Source organism: Triturus cristatus, chromosome 12 (genome assembly GCF_964204655.1).
Source record: "Triturus cristatus chromosome 12, aTriCri1.1, whole genome shotgun sequence".
Lineage (NCBI taxonomy): Eukaryota > Metazoa > Chordata > Amphibia > Caudata > Salamandridae > Triturus > Triturus cristatus.
In genome coordinates, this window is record NC_140595.1 from 779,208,599 (window position 1) to 779,225,135 (window position 16,537).

Genomic DNA, 16,537 nt, shown 5'->3' on the forward strand with positions numbered 1-16,537 from the left:
TCACAAAAAGTATATGCTGGCTTGGAGGCGATCATCTGATTTCAGGCACTCCTTGCTGACGGTGGGCGATTTCATTCATTGAGTAAGCTTCATGCGGATGGTGGGCAGATTTCATTCACTGAGTAAGTTTCATGCTGACAGCGGACAGATTTCAAGCGTAGAGTAAGTTTCACGTGGATAGTGGGCAGATTTCAAGCGTGGAGTAAGTTTCACGTGGATGGTGGGCAGATTTCATTCACGGAGTACATTTCATGCTGATGGTGGGCAGATTTTATGTGTGGAGTAAGTTTCATGCTCACGGTGGGCAGATTTCATGCGTGGAGTAAGTTTCATTCTGATGGCGGGCACATTTCATGCATGGAGTAAGTTTCATGCTGACAGCGGACAGATTTCAAGCGTGGAGTAAGTTTCACGTGGATGGTGGGCAGATTTCAAGCGTGGAGTAAGTTTCATGCTGACGGTGGGCAGATTTCATTCATTGAGTAAGTTTCATGCTGATGGACAGCAGATTTCATGGGTGGAGTAAGTTTCATGCTGGTGGTGGTCAGATTTCATTCATTGAGTAAGTTTCATGCTGACAGAGGGCAGATTTCATGCGGGGAGTAAGTTTCATGCTGATGGTGGTCAGATTTCATTCATTGAGTAAGTTTTATGCTGATAGACGGCAGATTTCATGGGTGGAGTAAGTTTCATGCTGATGGTGGTCAGATTTCATTCATTGAGTAAGTTTCATGCTGACGGAGGGCAGATTTCATGCGTGGAGTAAGTTTCATGCTGATGGTGGTCAGATTTCATTCATTGAGTAAGTTTCATGCTCATGGTGGGCAGATTTCATGCGTGGAGTAAGTTTCATGCTGACGGAGGGCAGATTTCATTCATTGAGTAAGTTTCATGCTGATGGTGGGCAGATTTCATTCATTGAGTAAGTTTCATGCTGATGGTGGGCAGATTTCATTCATTGAGTAAGTTTCATGCTCATGGTGGGCAGATTTCATGCGTGGAGTAAGTTTCATGCTGACGGAGGGCAGATTTCATTCATTGAGTAAGTTTCATGCTGATGGTGGGCAGATTTCATTCATTGAGTAAGTTTCATGCTGATGGTGGGCAGATTTCATTCATTGAGTAAGTTTCATGCTGATGGTGGGCAGATTTCATTCATTGAGTAAGTTTCATGCTGATGGTGGGCAGATTTCATTCATTGAGTAAGTTTCATGCTGACGGAAGGCAGATTTCATGCGTGGAGTAAGTTTCATGCTGATGGTGGTCAGATTTCATTCATTGAGTAAGTTTCATGCTGACGGAGGGCAGATTTCATTCATTGAGTAAGTTTCATGCTGATGGTGGTCAGATTTCATTCATTGAGTAAGTTTCATGCTGATGGTGGGCAGATTTCATTCATTGAGTAAGTTTCATGCTGATGGTGGGCAGATTTCATTCATTGAGTAAGTTTCATGCTGATGGTGGGCAGATTTCATTCATTGAGTAAGTTTCATGCTGATGGTGGGCAGATTTCATTCAGTGAGTAAGTTTCATGCTGATGGTGGGCAGATTTCATTCATTGAGTAAGTTTCATGCTGATGGAGGGGATATTTCATTTGTGTAGTAAGTTTCATGCTGCTGGTGGGCAGATTTCATGCGTAGTTAGTTTCATGCTCACGATGGGCAGATTTCATGCATGGAGAAAGTTTCATTATGGCAGAGGGCAGATTTCATGCCTGGAGTAAGTTTCATGCTCATGGTGGGCAGATTTCATGCCTGGAGTAAGTTTCATGCTGATAGTGCGCAGATTTCATGCCTGGAGTAAGTTTCATTTCGATAGTGCGCAGATTTCATGCGTGGAGTAAGTTTATGTGCAGATTTCATGCGTGGAGTAAGTTTATGTGCAGATTTCATGCCTGGAGTAAGTTTCATGTTGATAGTGATCAGATTTCATGCGTGGAGTAAGTTTCATGCCGATTTTGTGGCTTGTTCTGCTGACCAGGAGCATCTCTTGGCCTGTGTGCACAGGCCCATCGGGTTTAGATTCTGGCTTCCTGTCGGCCACTTTATCTGTTTACTAATTCTTTTTAAGTGGGCTTTTTTTCCTTCGTGAAGGAGACGGAAAGGAGAAGAGAAATGAAAAACAAAGAACTAAAGCCACTAGAAAAGAGGAGTGATGGGGAAGAAGAGTGGAACAATTTAAGGGAAAACAAAAGGTAGAGAGTATTAGGTGTAGAAATAAAGATATAATAATTTTCTATATAAATGACTAAGGACTGGGAGATTGTGATACAAAGTCAGATGAGAGAACACATTAGTTAATACGGATAAAATATATAAAGTGTGATAATAATAACTTAGAAAATGGCCACTACATACTAAACTCTCTCTTGAAATTGTAATAATAGGTGCCATTATTCAACCCAATTGCAGTGACCTGCGCCAGAAGCATGAAGTCTTGATCAGCCCTCCCGTACTGTGAACTGCCGGTGTCACACAGCTCTCTGACACAGGAAACTGTATCCACCAAGCTGTATTGCCGGATATGACGTAAGGAATGAGCAGTCGGGTGATACTGACCATATTTGCAGGGTTCAGCGTCATGGTTGCCATGAAGAAGGACCCTCCGCAGGACGTGAAGCATGGCCCCGGAGGCCAGGTACCGCTCTGCCAGGGCGAGCGAGCCCAGGAAGGTCAGGTCAACAGAGAGGGGATTCTGAGGAGGGGGCCAGGTGCAGAGACCGACCACTTCGGACACCACGTCCCACAGCTTTACATCTGCAAAGGAGAAGGGAGTGTCAGTTTTGAGCGTCTATGATTCCTCAGCACCATCTAGCTAATGTTGCACGAGCAAAACAGCCCCCCGCACTCCATTTCATCCTCACTGCCTCTGTGATCGCTGCATGCCTGGTCTATGTGTCATCAATACCACCTTAAACCCCTTCAAACATAACACTGTGTTATATCTCTCATGAAAATAAGTTTTTTTTGCAGTCTACATATTGCTACATTTTGCTGATTTTCATGTAAATTCATGTACTAGAGTTAATTTGCGTATTCTAGGACTGTGTATGCTAAATTATTTCCTAGTTAAAGACATAATCCCTTTTGGTCAACAGTATGCAATCTGTAGCTCCGCCTCCTTCATTTTTAGAATCTCCAGGAGAACCTCCTGTCAGGTGGGAGGTGTGGTTTGATGCGTTTCAAACCTACCTGGGTGCCATTGGTGCAGCCAGGTTTTCAAGTGAAAGAAGAAAATATCTTCTTCTACATGCTCTTGGTTTTGAAGGACGCTCTATTTTCAAGCATCTCCCCGAAATTAGTAATCCTCCTGATGAAATTGTTGATGCGTTCCAAGATACTGTTGCAAAACTTAAGTTAAGGTTTGACAAGAAACCCAGTCTAATGGTGTTACGACACAAATTTTTCAAACGCAAACAGAGTGATACTGAAGACGTGGATTCGTATATATCAGTACTACGTAATTTTGCTTCTCTATGTCAGTTTGAAAATTTTACTGACCAATTGATCCGTGATCAGTTTGTATGCCACTGCAAAGATAAACAGATTCGTCAGAAACTTCTATCTCTAGCAAATCCCACTCTTGACGAAACTATAAAAATAGCTAAAAGCATTGAGACTTCGGTGACCTCTTTGAAAGAACTGGAGGAGAATTTTACAGAATCTGTTAATGTTATTACGTCTCAAGGTAAAGACAAACAAAGTACGTCAAAATCCTCATCGACAAAGATCAGTTCGCGCAAAGACATTAGTGGAGGAAACAGTGTTTATCAAGCACAAATTACAAGGAACATGTGTTACCGATGTGGAAATCCTCCTCATCAAAAGGGTTCAAAGTGTCCAGGAGCAAATGTCATGAGCAATTATTGCAAGAAATATGGACATTTCGCTAAAGTCTGCATGAAGAGGAAAAAACCACTAAAATCTGTTGCCTGTATTGTTGAATCTGATCAGGATTCTGATCCTGAAATCATTTCTGTGGTTACTGACCTTCATGATATGGTGGCTAATGTTAATGATTCATCTGAATGTGTGGATCCTGTTGAAGAGATTATAGTAGGTGGTAAATCTCTAAAGCTTTTGATTGATTCGGGGGCTAGAATTACAATGATTACTCAAAAATTGTTTTATGATACATGGGGTGATAGACAACTTCAACCCCCCGATCGCTCCCCAGTCTCGTATGAGGGACGGAAAATTGATCTTTTAGGTTTTTTTGAAGACGAACTTGTGTTCAAAGACAGGAAAATTTGTGGTAAGATTTATGTTGCTGTCAAGGGCCTTAACATTCTTGGTTGGTATCAAGGATTGTTCGGAATGATACTCAGACCAGGCACTAGTGAACAGGTTTTGGTTATTACTGAAGATCAACAATTGGGCAGTTGGAAAGAACGATACCCTTCTGTTTTTGGGGAATGTTTGGGTACGATTAAGGGTTTTCGACATAAAATCATAGTAAAAGAAGGTGCTCTTCCAGTAAAACACAAATTGAGAGGTGTTCCTTTTAGTGTGAGGGATGACCTGGACAAAGAACTTAAAATGTTATGCGAGCAGGGAATAATTGAGCCAACGGAGTCCTCACTTTGGCTTTCTCCCTTGGTAGTTGCCCGGAAAAGGTGTGGTAAGCTTCGTGTCTGTGTGGACTTGAGGTCTCTTAATAAGGAGATCTGGGTCGATTCCCACCCGTTACCTAAGATCTCTGATCTCTTATCAAGTGTAAAGGGGTCGAGATATTTTTCAAAACTAGATCTCGCAAGTGCCTATCATCAGATTGAATTAGACCCTTCCTCTCGTCACCTTACTGCATTTATTTCACCTCTCGGCACATTTCAGTTTAAAAGGATGCCATTTGGACTTGCCTCTGCGGCATCAGTGTTTCAGAGGGTGATGCAAAACATTTTAGGTGGGATTAGTGGAGTTCTGGTTTTTCAGGATGATATTTTAATTCACTCAAAAGATATTCCTTCACACAATTCACTGCTCAAGAAAGTTTTTGATGTGTTAAAGAATCAAGGGGTGGTAGTTAAATCAGAGAAATGCAAATTTCTCTGTGATGAAATTGAATATCTGGGTCATTTGATTTCCAGCGATGGTATCAGGCCTAGGCAAGGTTTACTTGACGCAATCACTCATGCACCATCACCTTCCGACAAGGCGGGAGTAAAATCACTTCTTGGTTTGCTGGAATACTATTCCAAGTTTGTCCCGAACTATGCTACAATAGTTCGTCCTATCAGTTCACTTTTATGCAAGGGAATGATTTTTGCGTGGACTGATGAGTGTGAATTGGCCTTACGATATGTGAAATCGTGACTTGTTAAGAGTGGAGCTCTTAAACCTTATGATCCTACTCTTGCCACATGTATCATAGTTGATGCAAGTCAAGTTGGCTTGGGAGCTGTTTTAACCCAAGATTCTTCCTGTGGGTAAAATACTGTTGAGTTTGCATCCAGAGTTTTGAGAGATGCCGAGTTACATTATTCTGTGATCGAGAAGGAACTACTTTCATGCTTGTGGGCTGTTGAAAAGTTCCGACGATACATTTGGGGAAAACGTTTCACACTAAAAACTGATCATAAACCCCTAGTTAGTATATTAAGTTCGTGTACTGGCAAATCATGTTCTCCATGGATACTTCGTATGGTTTCTCGCCTTATGCAGTATCAGTTTGATGTACAGCACATCTCAGGTGGTAGAAACCTTAGAGCGGATTATTTATCGCGTTTTCCACTTGACAATTGGAAGTTGGAAGAGTGCGAGGTTGGGGATGATGACTCTGAAGATTGTTTTGTAGCTTCTGTGGATCTTCATGAGCATGGTTTTGACTCAGTTGATGAATGGGTAAAAGCACAAGGTGAGGATCAAGTTTTGCAACGAGTGTGTGAATTAGTTAAATCTGGGTGGCCAAAAGAACGTGTGCTCCCGCAATCTTTACAACCTTTTTGGAAAGTAGCGTCTGAAATTTCTGTGGAGGATGGTGCACTGTTGCGTGGTGACAAACGTATTGCTCCTCATAGTCTCAGAAGGAGTATTATGTCTAAAGCACATGAGGGTCATCTTGGTACTACGCTTACTAAGCGAAGGGTTCGCCAGTCTTTCTGGTGGCCAGCTATGGATGGTGATATCAATCAACTTATTGACGACTGTGTGATTTGTCGTTCAGCTGATAAGGGTCTGAAGGTGACAACTCCTCCTCTTCTCCCCATAGAATGTCCTTCAGAACCATGGTCTAAGGTTGGTTTGGACATAATGGGACCAATGGAAATATTGCCAGGGGGGTGTCGATTTATTTTTGTCTTGATTGATTATTCCTCAAAATGGCCTGAAATTAAAGTTGTGAAGGATTCTTCATCTCGTTCTGTGATCTCTTTTCTAAAAGAGATTTTCATGAGAGAAGGGTTTCCTGATACGGTTGTTACAGACAATGGGACACAATTTATTAGTTCAGAATTTGAATGTTTTTTGCGCTCTTGTCATATCAAGCATGTAAAAGGTTCGCTTTATCACCCTCAATCTAATGGTCTGGTCGAGCGCATGAACAGGGTGGTGGGTGATTGCATTAAATGGGCTAGGTCTCGGAATGCTGATGTTCTTAGCTCAATTGATAGCATGTTATGGTTCTATAGAACTACCCCACACTCCACTACCAAAGTCTCTCCTTTTCAACTCCTGAGAGGTAGAAGAGCCAATACAAGTTTCAAACCTGCATGGATGAATAGATTACTTAATTCTGTTCCTGATGTTGATAGTCTTATGACATTGGTGCGTGAAAATGTTTCGAATTCCCAACGTAAACAAAAAATGTGGTTTTATAACAAACGTGGGGTCAAATCTGTACATGTTGTTGTAGGTGATTTTGTCCGCATTAGAACTCCTTTGCATGTAAACAAAGGTGAATCTAAGTTTGGTTGTCCTGTACAGATAATAAAGGTGGGAAGGAATGCTGTACAAGTCGATGGAGGAAAATGGTGGAATGCTAACAAAATTGTAAAGGTAAAGGAGGTTGTGGGTTTACCATTGTCACCTTCAACCTCACATGTTGCCCAAGATACAAAAAATGTCGAGGGTTCTCTAAGAAGAAGCAATAGATCGAGAAATGTACCTTACAGATATCGTAATTGATAATGTTGATATATGTCTTTTATAGTCACTGTGATTGAAATGTGATCATTTAGTTTTCTTTTCTTTATCAAGTCTTAGTTTTGTTTTTGTTTTTGTGGATTTGATTGTCTTTTGTTTATTTTGTTGGGAGGAGAGAGGATATGTTATATCTCTGCTTTAGTTTACCGTGTCATAGAATGTTATTGTTGCTAGGTAACCCATTGTCAGTGTTGATTTGAATAGTTTGCGGAGCTGTTGGTGGAGAAGCCAGCTCTTCACCGTGCTCCTGTCTACTGTGTAGCTGTAACTGAATAAATTACATTCAGCACCATCAGCGTTGGAGTAGTTAATCACTACGCACTGCACTCAAATACCGTCAACTGCAGACTGGGATCCAAGATGGCGGCGGTGAAGAAGGAAGCACCATCTCGAAACTCCCACAATGCCCCTCTCTCATTGGACTATAGCAGAAGCCACCCTACCTAGACTTCTGGTGCAGCAGTGCAGGAGAGCTACTAGACACCTGTGTAGCGTCTACTCGGGGCCCACGGACAGCGAAGCTACACGGCAGCAACCAAAAATTGTGCCCGTGACCTCGGGGACGATGCACCCTTGAGGTGGAGGAGAAGGTGGAGGCATGTGGACCTGGACGCCTCCCTTCTCCATGCCGAGTAGCCCAGCCTGGAGTCAGCCTGCTAGGACAGATGGCCCTGCAGAACCAGAGAGGGCAGGAGAGAGATGCCTTTCGCAAGTGGGGGGAGGGGCACACCTGAGAGAAGTGTACTCTTGCCAGAACCGAGAGATCCCCGAGATACCTGGGGAGTAAAAAGGGGCAATAGCTCTCACCTCCTGGGGCAGGGCTCACCTAGACTGGTATGCGGCATGTCCCTCTTGGAAGAAGGATTCAAGAGAGGGACCTCAAATTTGACCTGAGATTAACTCTGGCTCCTGCTTGAACCTCTTCTGTTGAGACTGATCGGGGATGGCTCCGTGACTGATGTAGCCGGCATGGCCTCCATAAGGGCTCCAGTGTAGCAGATTAAAATGCGGCAACTAGCGAGGAGAAGGGACAACTCTCCTTCTGCTTGGTGGCCCTTGTGGACCTGGGAGTATGCGGGCTCAAGCCTAGGGTCCAGGGGCATGTCCACTTCTGCGGCTCAGTGACACCATAAGAGAAAATAGACTCCGTCTGCATCCTTGCCTAAGAGAGGCCGGCAGTCATGTCTCCGCTGCCCACTGAAAGCTGCATTGTGAACACCAAGGAGCTTCTTTACGCCATGCTGTGGCATCACACAGCTTCACTGCTCCTCAGGAAGTCTCATGGCTCCAGAAAAGCAGAGACAAAGGAGGAAAATTCCATGAGGGCCTGGTTAGCAAAGGGCTGATGATTAGTTGTCACAGAGCACTGCCATTTCGCACATGAAAGGGGTGAATGGTGGGACTGAATTTGTGGGGTGGGCTGCCCTTTAGTCTGTCCCGGATTACTGCTTCAGGGAGGCTGAAGACAGCCAGGGACAGCGATCTCACGCTTAGTTATGCCCTTATTTTTGGATACTCCTGCTCGGAGCCACGATCACGACTACCTACTGTGAGAGCCATCACTTTGCACAAAGGTTGTGTCAGAGAAACAGGCACAAAATAACATCTGAAAGAGAACCCACCCAAACCAGTTCCAAAGCCGTAGACATCCACACACCCTGTCTGAAAAATCAGTGGAAAATGGACCTAAAACACCCCAGTGTGTTCCAGTAACAAGTTCTTCTTGACGAAGGAACGGTGTGCTCTGCAGAGTGCTGCTGCGTGACCAGGGAATGTGTCTACGTGACAGCAAGTCTCCCAGAGGTGAAGGGGCATCACTAGAAGTCAGAAGAGCTGATGGTCCGCTAGAGCCTAGAAGCATGTCTGTCTGCTGACAAAAAGAGGTAGTGTGCCTAGCTGTGCCAGAGGAAGACTTCCCAGGGGGGGAAGCCCAGCATGTTCCCAGCATGAGGAACACCCAGAACAAACAGTCTGACGCTGTTGTGAGGCGTCTCCTGGTCTTTGAAGCGATTTCCATTGTGAACTGTGTCAAGACATTTATTACTATTATTATTTGTGATTTGTAGAGCGCATGGCTACCTTGAAAAGATTTCCCAGCGCTGGCCTCCTTACCGAACCAAGGTCACTTAAACATGCACAACTGCAATTAAAGAGGTGGAAACAGCCAGGTTTTAAGCTGTTTCCGAAGGGCTGTGAGTAATTTACAGGCTCCTCAGCGAGCGTGGCAGGTCGTTCCAGAGCTTAGGGCTCAGATATGCAAATGCCCGGCCACCGTGGTGAGACTTCTCGATCCTAGGAGCCATTACCAGATCCTGATGGCTGGATCAGAGTGCACGGTTTGGAACATATCCAGACGCCAAAGGTCTCAGATACATGGGCCCTGTATTAGCAAGAGATTTGTACATATACCATAAAGTCTTAAATTGGACACGCCACTCAATGGGCAACCAGTGCAGAGTATGTAGCAAACTGGCTGATGAGGTGAACCTGGGGGTGAAGAAGTATGTGAGCGGCCGCATTTTGTACAATTTGGAGCTGTTTGAGGAAAGATTTTGCAGCACCCAGATACAAAGCATTGCCGTGGTCCAATCTGGAGATCACCAGAGTCTGGACCTCTGTTCATTGAGCAGGGACCTGGAGGCATCAAACATGTTCTTTAGCCATTTAAATATGCCGAAGGAAGTGGCAGCCACTTTGTTTATCTGGTGACTCATGGACAGCTTGTCATCTCCATATGATCAGCAAAAGAAAAGCGAATGAGTATAATGGATTGAAGAAAATTAAAGAGAAATAAAGGAAAAATATTACTGGACTAAAACAGTGGAAGAAAAGTAGAGTTGATTATGGATTTAATTCATTGGATTCATTCTAATAGGTTGTGCAGCTTAATGGGAATCGGAATGTGGCTCCCTCGTGTTCTTACCAGCTTGTCATCTAGCCATACTCCCAGACTTTTTCCCCCCTGAACTGAGGAGGGGGTCAGACCCATAGATGGCCAAACATCAGGACCCCAAAGGTGGGGGTGATTGCCCACTAGCAGACCCTCCGTCTTGTAGGAAGTTCAAAAGGACAGACTATGGATGTACCAGGAAAGTTAGTCTGAATATCTTCTATTTTTTTAAAGTAAGAAATAGCATTGTTCTTTCTGGCACCCTACTGTGTGTTCGAAAAGACTTCTGCTGCCCCTGCCCAACGTAGGGACTACCACATGAAGAGTCCCCGTAACCATTGATGTGAAATCCCTGATCTGGTCCAGAGGCTGCAACTACCAAGAGGACCACCTGCCTAGGACACGGCCCAGGGGGTCTACTTGCTGTGATCAAACGCCCATCTGCATCCAGCCTGGGAGGTCAAAACTGCTGAAAATTAGTGCTGCTGAGTAGACTTGCCACAGTGATCCCTGCCAGTGGTCTGTGACCCAAGAGATCTAGCCATTGCAGACTGGCACCACAGAAGCCACTGCCTCAGGAACGGGTTTGCTGAACGTGCCCATCAGCATCACAAAAGCTGCAGCTCAACTGAGAAGACGAGATTGAGCACACAGGGAAATCTGCTGTCTGACCATTAGACATTTTGCCCACATGAACTGTTTGTGGCAAAAGCCATTTGAAGTGATCTTTTATTAACCAGTGGGGCGACTCCGAATGACTGCGCCTGTGACTGACAGATTAATGCCTATGTCCATTCGACATACTGGGGACCGTAGGCATCTTACAAACTCCTGGGGGAGGTGGGGGGGCGGGCACCGCAGGGGATGTAGTGCCTCACTGGGGATTGTACACAAGAGTACAACCGTGTACCTGCCCCTCTATTAAACAGTGTGGTATTTAGTTTTGCAATGAAATTAAAGTACTTTGGGGCATATTTATGAAGGTTTTGCGTCACCCTTGTGCCATGCATGGGGGTGCAAGCGTGACACAAAACCTGCATTGAGTTTATCAAGCCACGCAAGGCCACCTCGCGTGGCCCTTCATGGCTTAATAAATCCAGAGTAACGCGACCCGCGCAAATCACTGCCTTGTGATACTCTGCCCCAGAGAGTTGTTCCACGGATGTTTGGATCGAGGAGCTTAGATTTGGGGGAGAGGTCCATAAGATCTCCCTATTTACCGATAACATGATGTTGACACTGACCTAGCCCGAAGCCTTGCCCAGTCAACTGCAGTCTCAGCTGCTAGACTTTGAAAGCGTTGCTGGTTTCAGGGTAAATGTGTCATGAAGTGCTCAACTTAGCCTCCCCCAGAGCACAGTGAACATGTGCAGCCACATACACCGGTTTGATGACCACCTCGCAGCGTTTAATATTTGGCCATTAATTGTCCAGCCCTTGTCTCTGTTCTCAGTGGCAGCTTCTTAAGATGGGTGGCCCTTTTTCCCTGGCTACAGAAAATGCATAAAATCGGGATGAATGTCCTTTCCAGGATACCATATCTTTTTCGAGATCTCCCCACACAAATAGATCAGAAATTCTATGATTACTCCAAAACAATTATTCTCCGCTTTGTGTAAAAGGGAGCTCACCCTCAAATAATGTGCGAGATGTTGAAAGGGGATTTGGGTCCTGGTAGTTTGGAAGTTTCTTATAGAGCAGCACATCTAAGAATCCTGCCTGCCCGGGTCCATAAGCCTGGACCACACATGGACATGGGTCCCTGGTGGGACACTCTGGGTCAAGGCATGGAAATTAAAGTCTGACAGGCCCTCAGTGTCAATCTCAGCACTCCCTACACACTAGGTTTACAACCTGGAATGAGATTAGTAATCAGATAGGTCTGCGCATGTTCCCATCACCTCAAGCTCCCATACATGCCAACCTCCCCTTCTCACCTGTGATGGTAGCAGGACCTTTGGGTAGCTGTATATATGGGGTTGCCAACAGGCTTGCCAAAAAATAGTGAGGTCTCTTCAGTCTGTAAATGGGCTTTTAATATGGAGCAGTGTTCCCTCTAAAGCCAGCTTAGACATTGGGTTAATGCTTAGACATTGGGTTAATGCTTAGACATTGGGTTATGCTTAGACAATGGGTTATTGCTTAGATAATGGGTTAATACTTAGACAACGGGTTAATGCTTAGACAACGGGTTAATGCTTAGACAACGGGTTAATGCTTAGACAACGGGTTAATGCTTAGACAATGGGTTATTGCTTAGACAATGGGTTAATACTTAGACAACGGGTTAATACTTAGACAACGGGTTAATGCTTAGACAACGGGTTAATGCTTAGACAACGGGTTAATGCTTAGACAACGGGTTATGCTTAGACAATGGGTTATTGCTTAGACAGTGAGTTATGCTTAGACAGTTGGTTATGCTTAAACAATGGGTTATTCTTAGACAACGGGTTATGCTTAGACAATGGGTTATTGCTTAGACAGTGAGTTATGCTTAGACAGTTGGTTATGCTTAAACAATGGGTTATTCTTAGACAGCGAGTTATGCTTAGACATTGGGTTATTGCTTAGATAATGGGTTAATGCTTAGACAATGGGTTAATGCTTAGACAATGGGTTAATGCTTAGACAATGGGTTATTGCTTAGACAGTGAGTTATGCTTAGACAGTTGGTTATGCTTAAACAATGGGTTATTCTTAGACAACGGGTTATGCTTAGACAATGGGTTATTCATTCATTCATTCTTGATCTTTATTTCGGTCGCCTGGACCATAAAAGAATACATTATACAACATTTTAAAAGAACGAAGGATACAGTAATAGTTTCCAGGTGGTTGACCAGAGTATAAAACAATCATTTGGTTAATAAAAGCTTAATACATTTAGTACGACTGTGCCACATTGCCGTTAAAAATTTTGAAACTGCAAACACAGTTGGGGCCGAGAGATCTCTTTTTAAAATCCTGTATGCCGGAAGGTAGGTCCTGAAGCCCAGGTTTTTGAGGAGTGGGACCAGCCAGTACTGTCTTGCTCTTCTATATGCCGGGCAAAAAAATATTATGTGCAGGTCACACTCCCTCGGATGCGCACAAGCTGGGCATTGTGATGAAGTCTCAGAGTTTCTCCAGCAAGCAGTGTGCGCTTTGAGGGGAAGGGCGCTATACCTCCATTGCATGAAGAGCTTCCTGGTAAGCGGGGGGCCTATATTATCATACACCAGCTCTTGGCAGTATAGGTCTTTGGACTCCAAGAATTTGCCCGTAAGGGACCTCTCCTGTGTATTTTTAATTTGGAGACATAAATGGTGTTCATAATAGTCTTTGGCTAGAGATTTCCTTGAGACTCTGGGACATGTGATTTCCGGGTGAGACCATAAGTTCTGTCTTCCTAGTGCCTCGCAGGTTTGTTTAATATGCCTGAGCCAGGGAAGTCGTGCAGGATTACAGAGCGTCAGGATTTCCTGAAGCTCAGATCTATAGTCGGATAATTCCGGTGTAGACCATAGCCTTCGCCAATACAGTAAGGGTTTAAGGCACAGTTCTTCCGAAATTGGTCTGAGGCCTAGGTCGAGTCTCAAAGGTAGGAGGGGGGTGCTGGGGGGAAGAGCTGTTAGTTGTCTGAGGAAGTTATTCTCAGTCACCTGGATGGTCTGAGTGACAGTGTGTCCCCAAATTTCAGCACCATAGGTCACTGCCCCTTTTGCCTGTGATTTGTATATTTGTAGGCGAGGGGAAAATGGTTGGTAAGTCAAACCCCGGGACATCCTTGCCAGTCCTCCTATCATTTGAGATAATTTCAGGTTCGCCCTAGTGCGGTGCGTGTCCCAGGACAGAGATTGATTTAATGTTATCCCCAGGTACTCGAATGTGAAGACCCTCTCTAGCCTAGAGGGCCCGAGAGTGGGATTGGGGCAAGTGTTTGATGGGGGGTTGAAGATCATGTACTTAGTTTTTGACGCATTGATCTCCAACCCCCGAGATGCACAGAAGAGTGCGAACCCATCAAGAATCCGCTGGATGCCCATAGGAGACTTGGAGAGCAATAGGGTATCATCCGCAAAGAGAATAGCGGGTACCCTCGAGCCTCCAAGCCTCGGAGCGTCAGTGTCTTTCAACGCATTCAAGTGGCTAATCACCCCGTTGACAAAGAGGCAGAAAAGAGTCGGTGCGAGCACACAACCCTGTCTGACCCCCCTGTCAACGGGGAAGCGGTCCGTTAGGGCGCCCCCTCTCCCACACCTCACCCTTGCATAGTTCCCCAAGTGTAGTCTTCTCAAGATGGCTAGGATGTCAGTTGGGATGCCCAGATCGTCAAGAACAATCCACAGTTTTTCCCTAGGCACTAAGTCGAATGCGGCGCGTAAATCGACAAAGACCGTGTATAGAGTGCCGCCCTCTAATAATACGGTCTTCCAGTGAATAAGATTTAAACGAAAAATCTGGTCAATGGTCGAAACTTTCTTTCTAAAACCAGCCTGGTATGTGCTTATGATGTTAAAGTCCTCAATCCAATCCTGCAAGTGGTTAAGGATGAGTCTGCCAAAGAGTTTCTGGGAAACATCAATGAGACTGATCGGTCTATAGTTGGCTGGGAGCAGAGGAGAGCCCTTTTTAAAAATTGGGACAATCTCTGCGCCCAGCCAAGTATCTGGTAGTTCCATGCCCTTCAGGATGGAATTAAATAAAAACGTGAAGTAAGGTGCCCAAACTTCAGGTTCTTGCTTGAAAAGGTCGCCGGGCAATCCATCCAAACCTGGCGCCTTTCCTGTAGCAAGGGCCATGATAGCTACTCTAACTTCTTTTAGGGAAAAGAAAAAGCCCGACGTAGTGGTGACTTCCGTCGGGACGGTATCGGCCCCTGTCCCCGCGGGGGATGTGTATAAAGACTGGAAGTGGTCTCGCCAGGACTCAGCTGAAATGTTGGGTTCAATCGCAGAGACCAATTCTTCTGAGCCAGTGTTTACACATCGCCAAAAATTCCTGGAGTCTCCTTCTGCCAGAAATTTCGATAATTTCTCCCATTTATCTTGTTCCCATTCCAGTTTTGCGTTCTTAGTTAATGATTTGTAGGCTGTTCTTTTCTCCCTGATTTGTGTCCGATCCTGACCTGACTTAATTGTGGACAAAAGGTCACTCTTAGACTTCCTGCAGGCTGAGTTATACCAGGAAGGGACTGAGGTAGGAAGGGCCCTTTTGGGTTTGCCAGTAAGAATTTCTGATGCAGAAGTGATAAAATCTACATGTAACTGCCAGAAGTTGTTGAATGATCCCGGAGTGCTAGGATGCAGATTGAGAGTTTGAACCTTCTCCAGGATCGGAACGAGTAGGGCATATAAATTTGGTATCATCCCTTCTTTGGCTATTAGATTCTCCCATTTTATTCTGCGTCTGTTAGTAGAAAGGAGTAATCCCGGGTCAGGTGAATCCCAGTTATTCTCCCTTGGTTCTAGGCCAGAATAATGTAACTCGAGCTGCAAAGCATTATGATCACTATCAGCTCTTTGGAGTACCCGAAAGTCACTTATTTGCGACCAAAGGGCTAATGGGACCAGAATGTAGTCCAGTCTCGATGTTATACCCTCTCTATGATATGTGCAGTTTGAGGGAATGTCTGATGGTAGCCTTCCATTGCAGGCCCTCAGCCCATGCTTGAGAGTGAGAGAAGTGATTTGTACCGCCAGGGGGGACCACGCTTTTGGTGCTGGAAGGTGGGACGGTGGTATGGACCAGATGTGGTCTTCCTCCTGGGACAGGCCATCCGTTAGGCCCTAAAGGGGTTCAAAGTGACAATTCAGATCTCCTCCTACTATATAGGGGGTGCCCACAAGAATTGTGGTTAGGGCAGAATCGAGCTCAGCAATAGTAGTAGATTCTTGCGAATTACTAACTGGCCTTGAGTAAACATTAATTACCAGGAGACTGGACAGACCTGGCCACTCCAATAGAACTGCCAAAATGTCCTCCGAGTTTACTTTCACAGGGGATGCCCTGCAGCCTAGATGAGAGGCTATCCAGTTTGTGAGCCCACCAGAAGGGCGACCTTTGCCACTCCATTTGGCGTTTTTGGAGAAGGCAGCAAAGCCAGTGCGGGCGCTATCCTCCCTCATCCACGTTTCTTGGAATAGACATATATCCCTGTTTACTATAAAGCTATTCCAAGCCTGACAGTTTAATTTGTTGGACAAGCCCGCAATATTCCAGGAAAGAATGTTTAAAAGAGAAGTTTGGTGTTTAGAGGACTTAGGGGGTGGGGGGAGGATGTCCAAAATGAAGGCCTTTGGGTCAGTTGACACTACCTCTTGTACTGAAAGTTCGATTGTGGGTGTGATAGTAACCAACATGCTAGATTTCTCGTCGGTTTGTAACTGCTTTAGACCATCGCTCTGTGTGAGAGTATCTGAGTGTGGGTCATTTAATAGAGACCTTTTTAGTCCCGGCGCAACACCTGTCCCTTTCTCACTCAGTCAGTCCAGCATGTCCAAACAACTATAGCTATTTTGTAGG

At 44.9% G+C, this 16,537-nt stretch overlaps 1 protein-coding gene across 1 annotated transcript in view; it reads right to left on the reverse strand.

Annotated features, from left to right (window-relative positions):
- Window positions 1–16,537, reverse strand: part of LOC146782811 (uncharacterized) — a 52,809-nt gene that overhangs the window by 19,271 nt on the left and 17,001 nt on the right. The window contains exon 7 of the mRNA XM_085637344.1: window positions 2,560–2,757. Coding sequence (XP_085493470.1) covers window positions 2,560–2,757 — 198 coding nt within the window. The remainder of the gene's footprint in view (window positions 1–2,559; window positions 2,758–16,537) is intronic.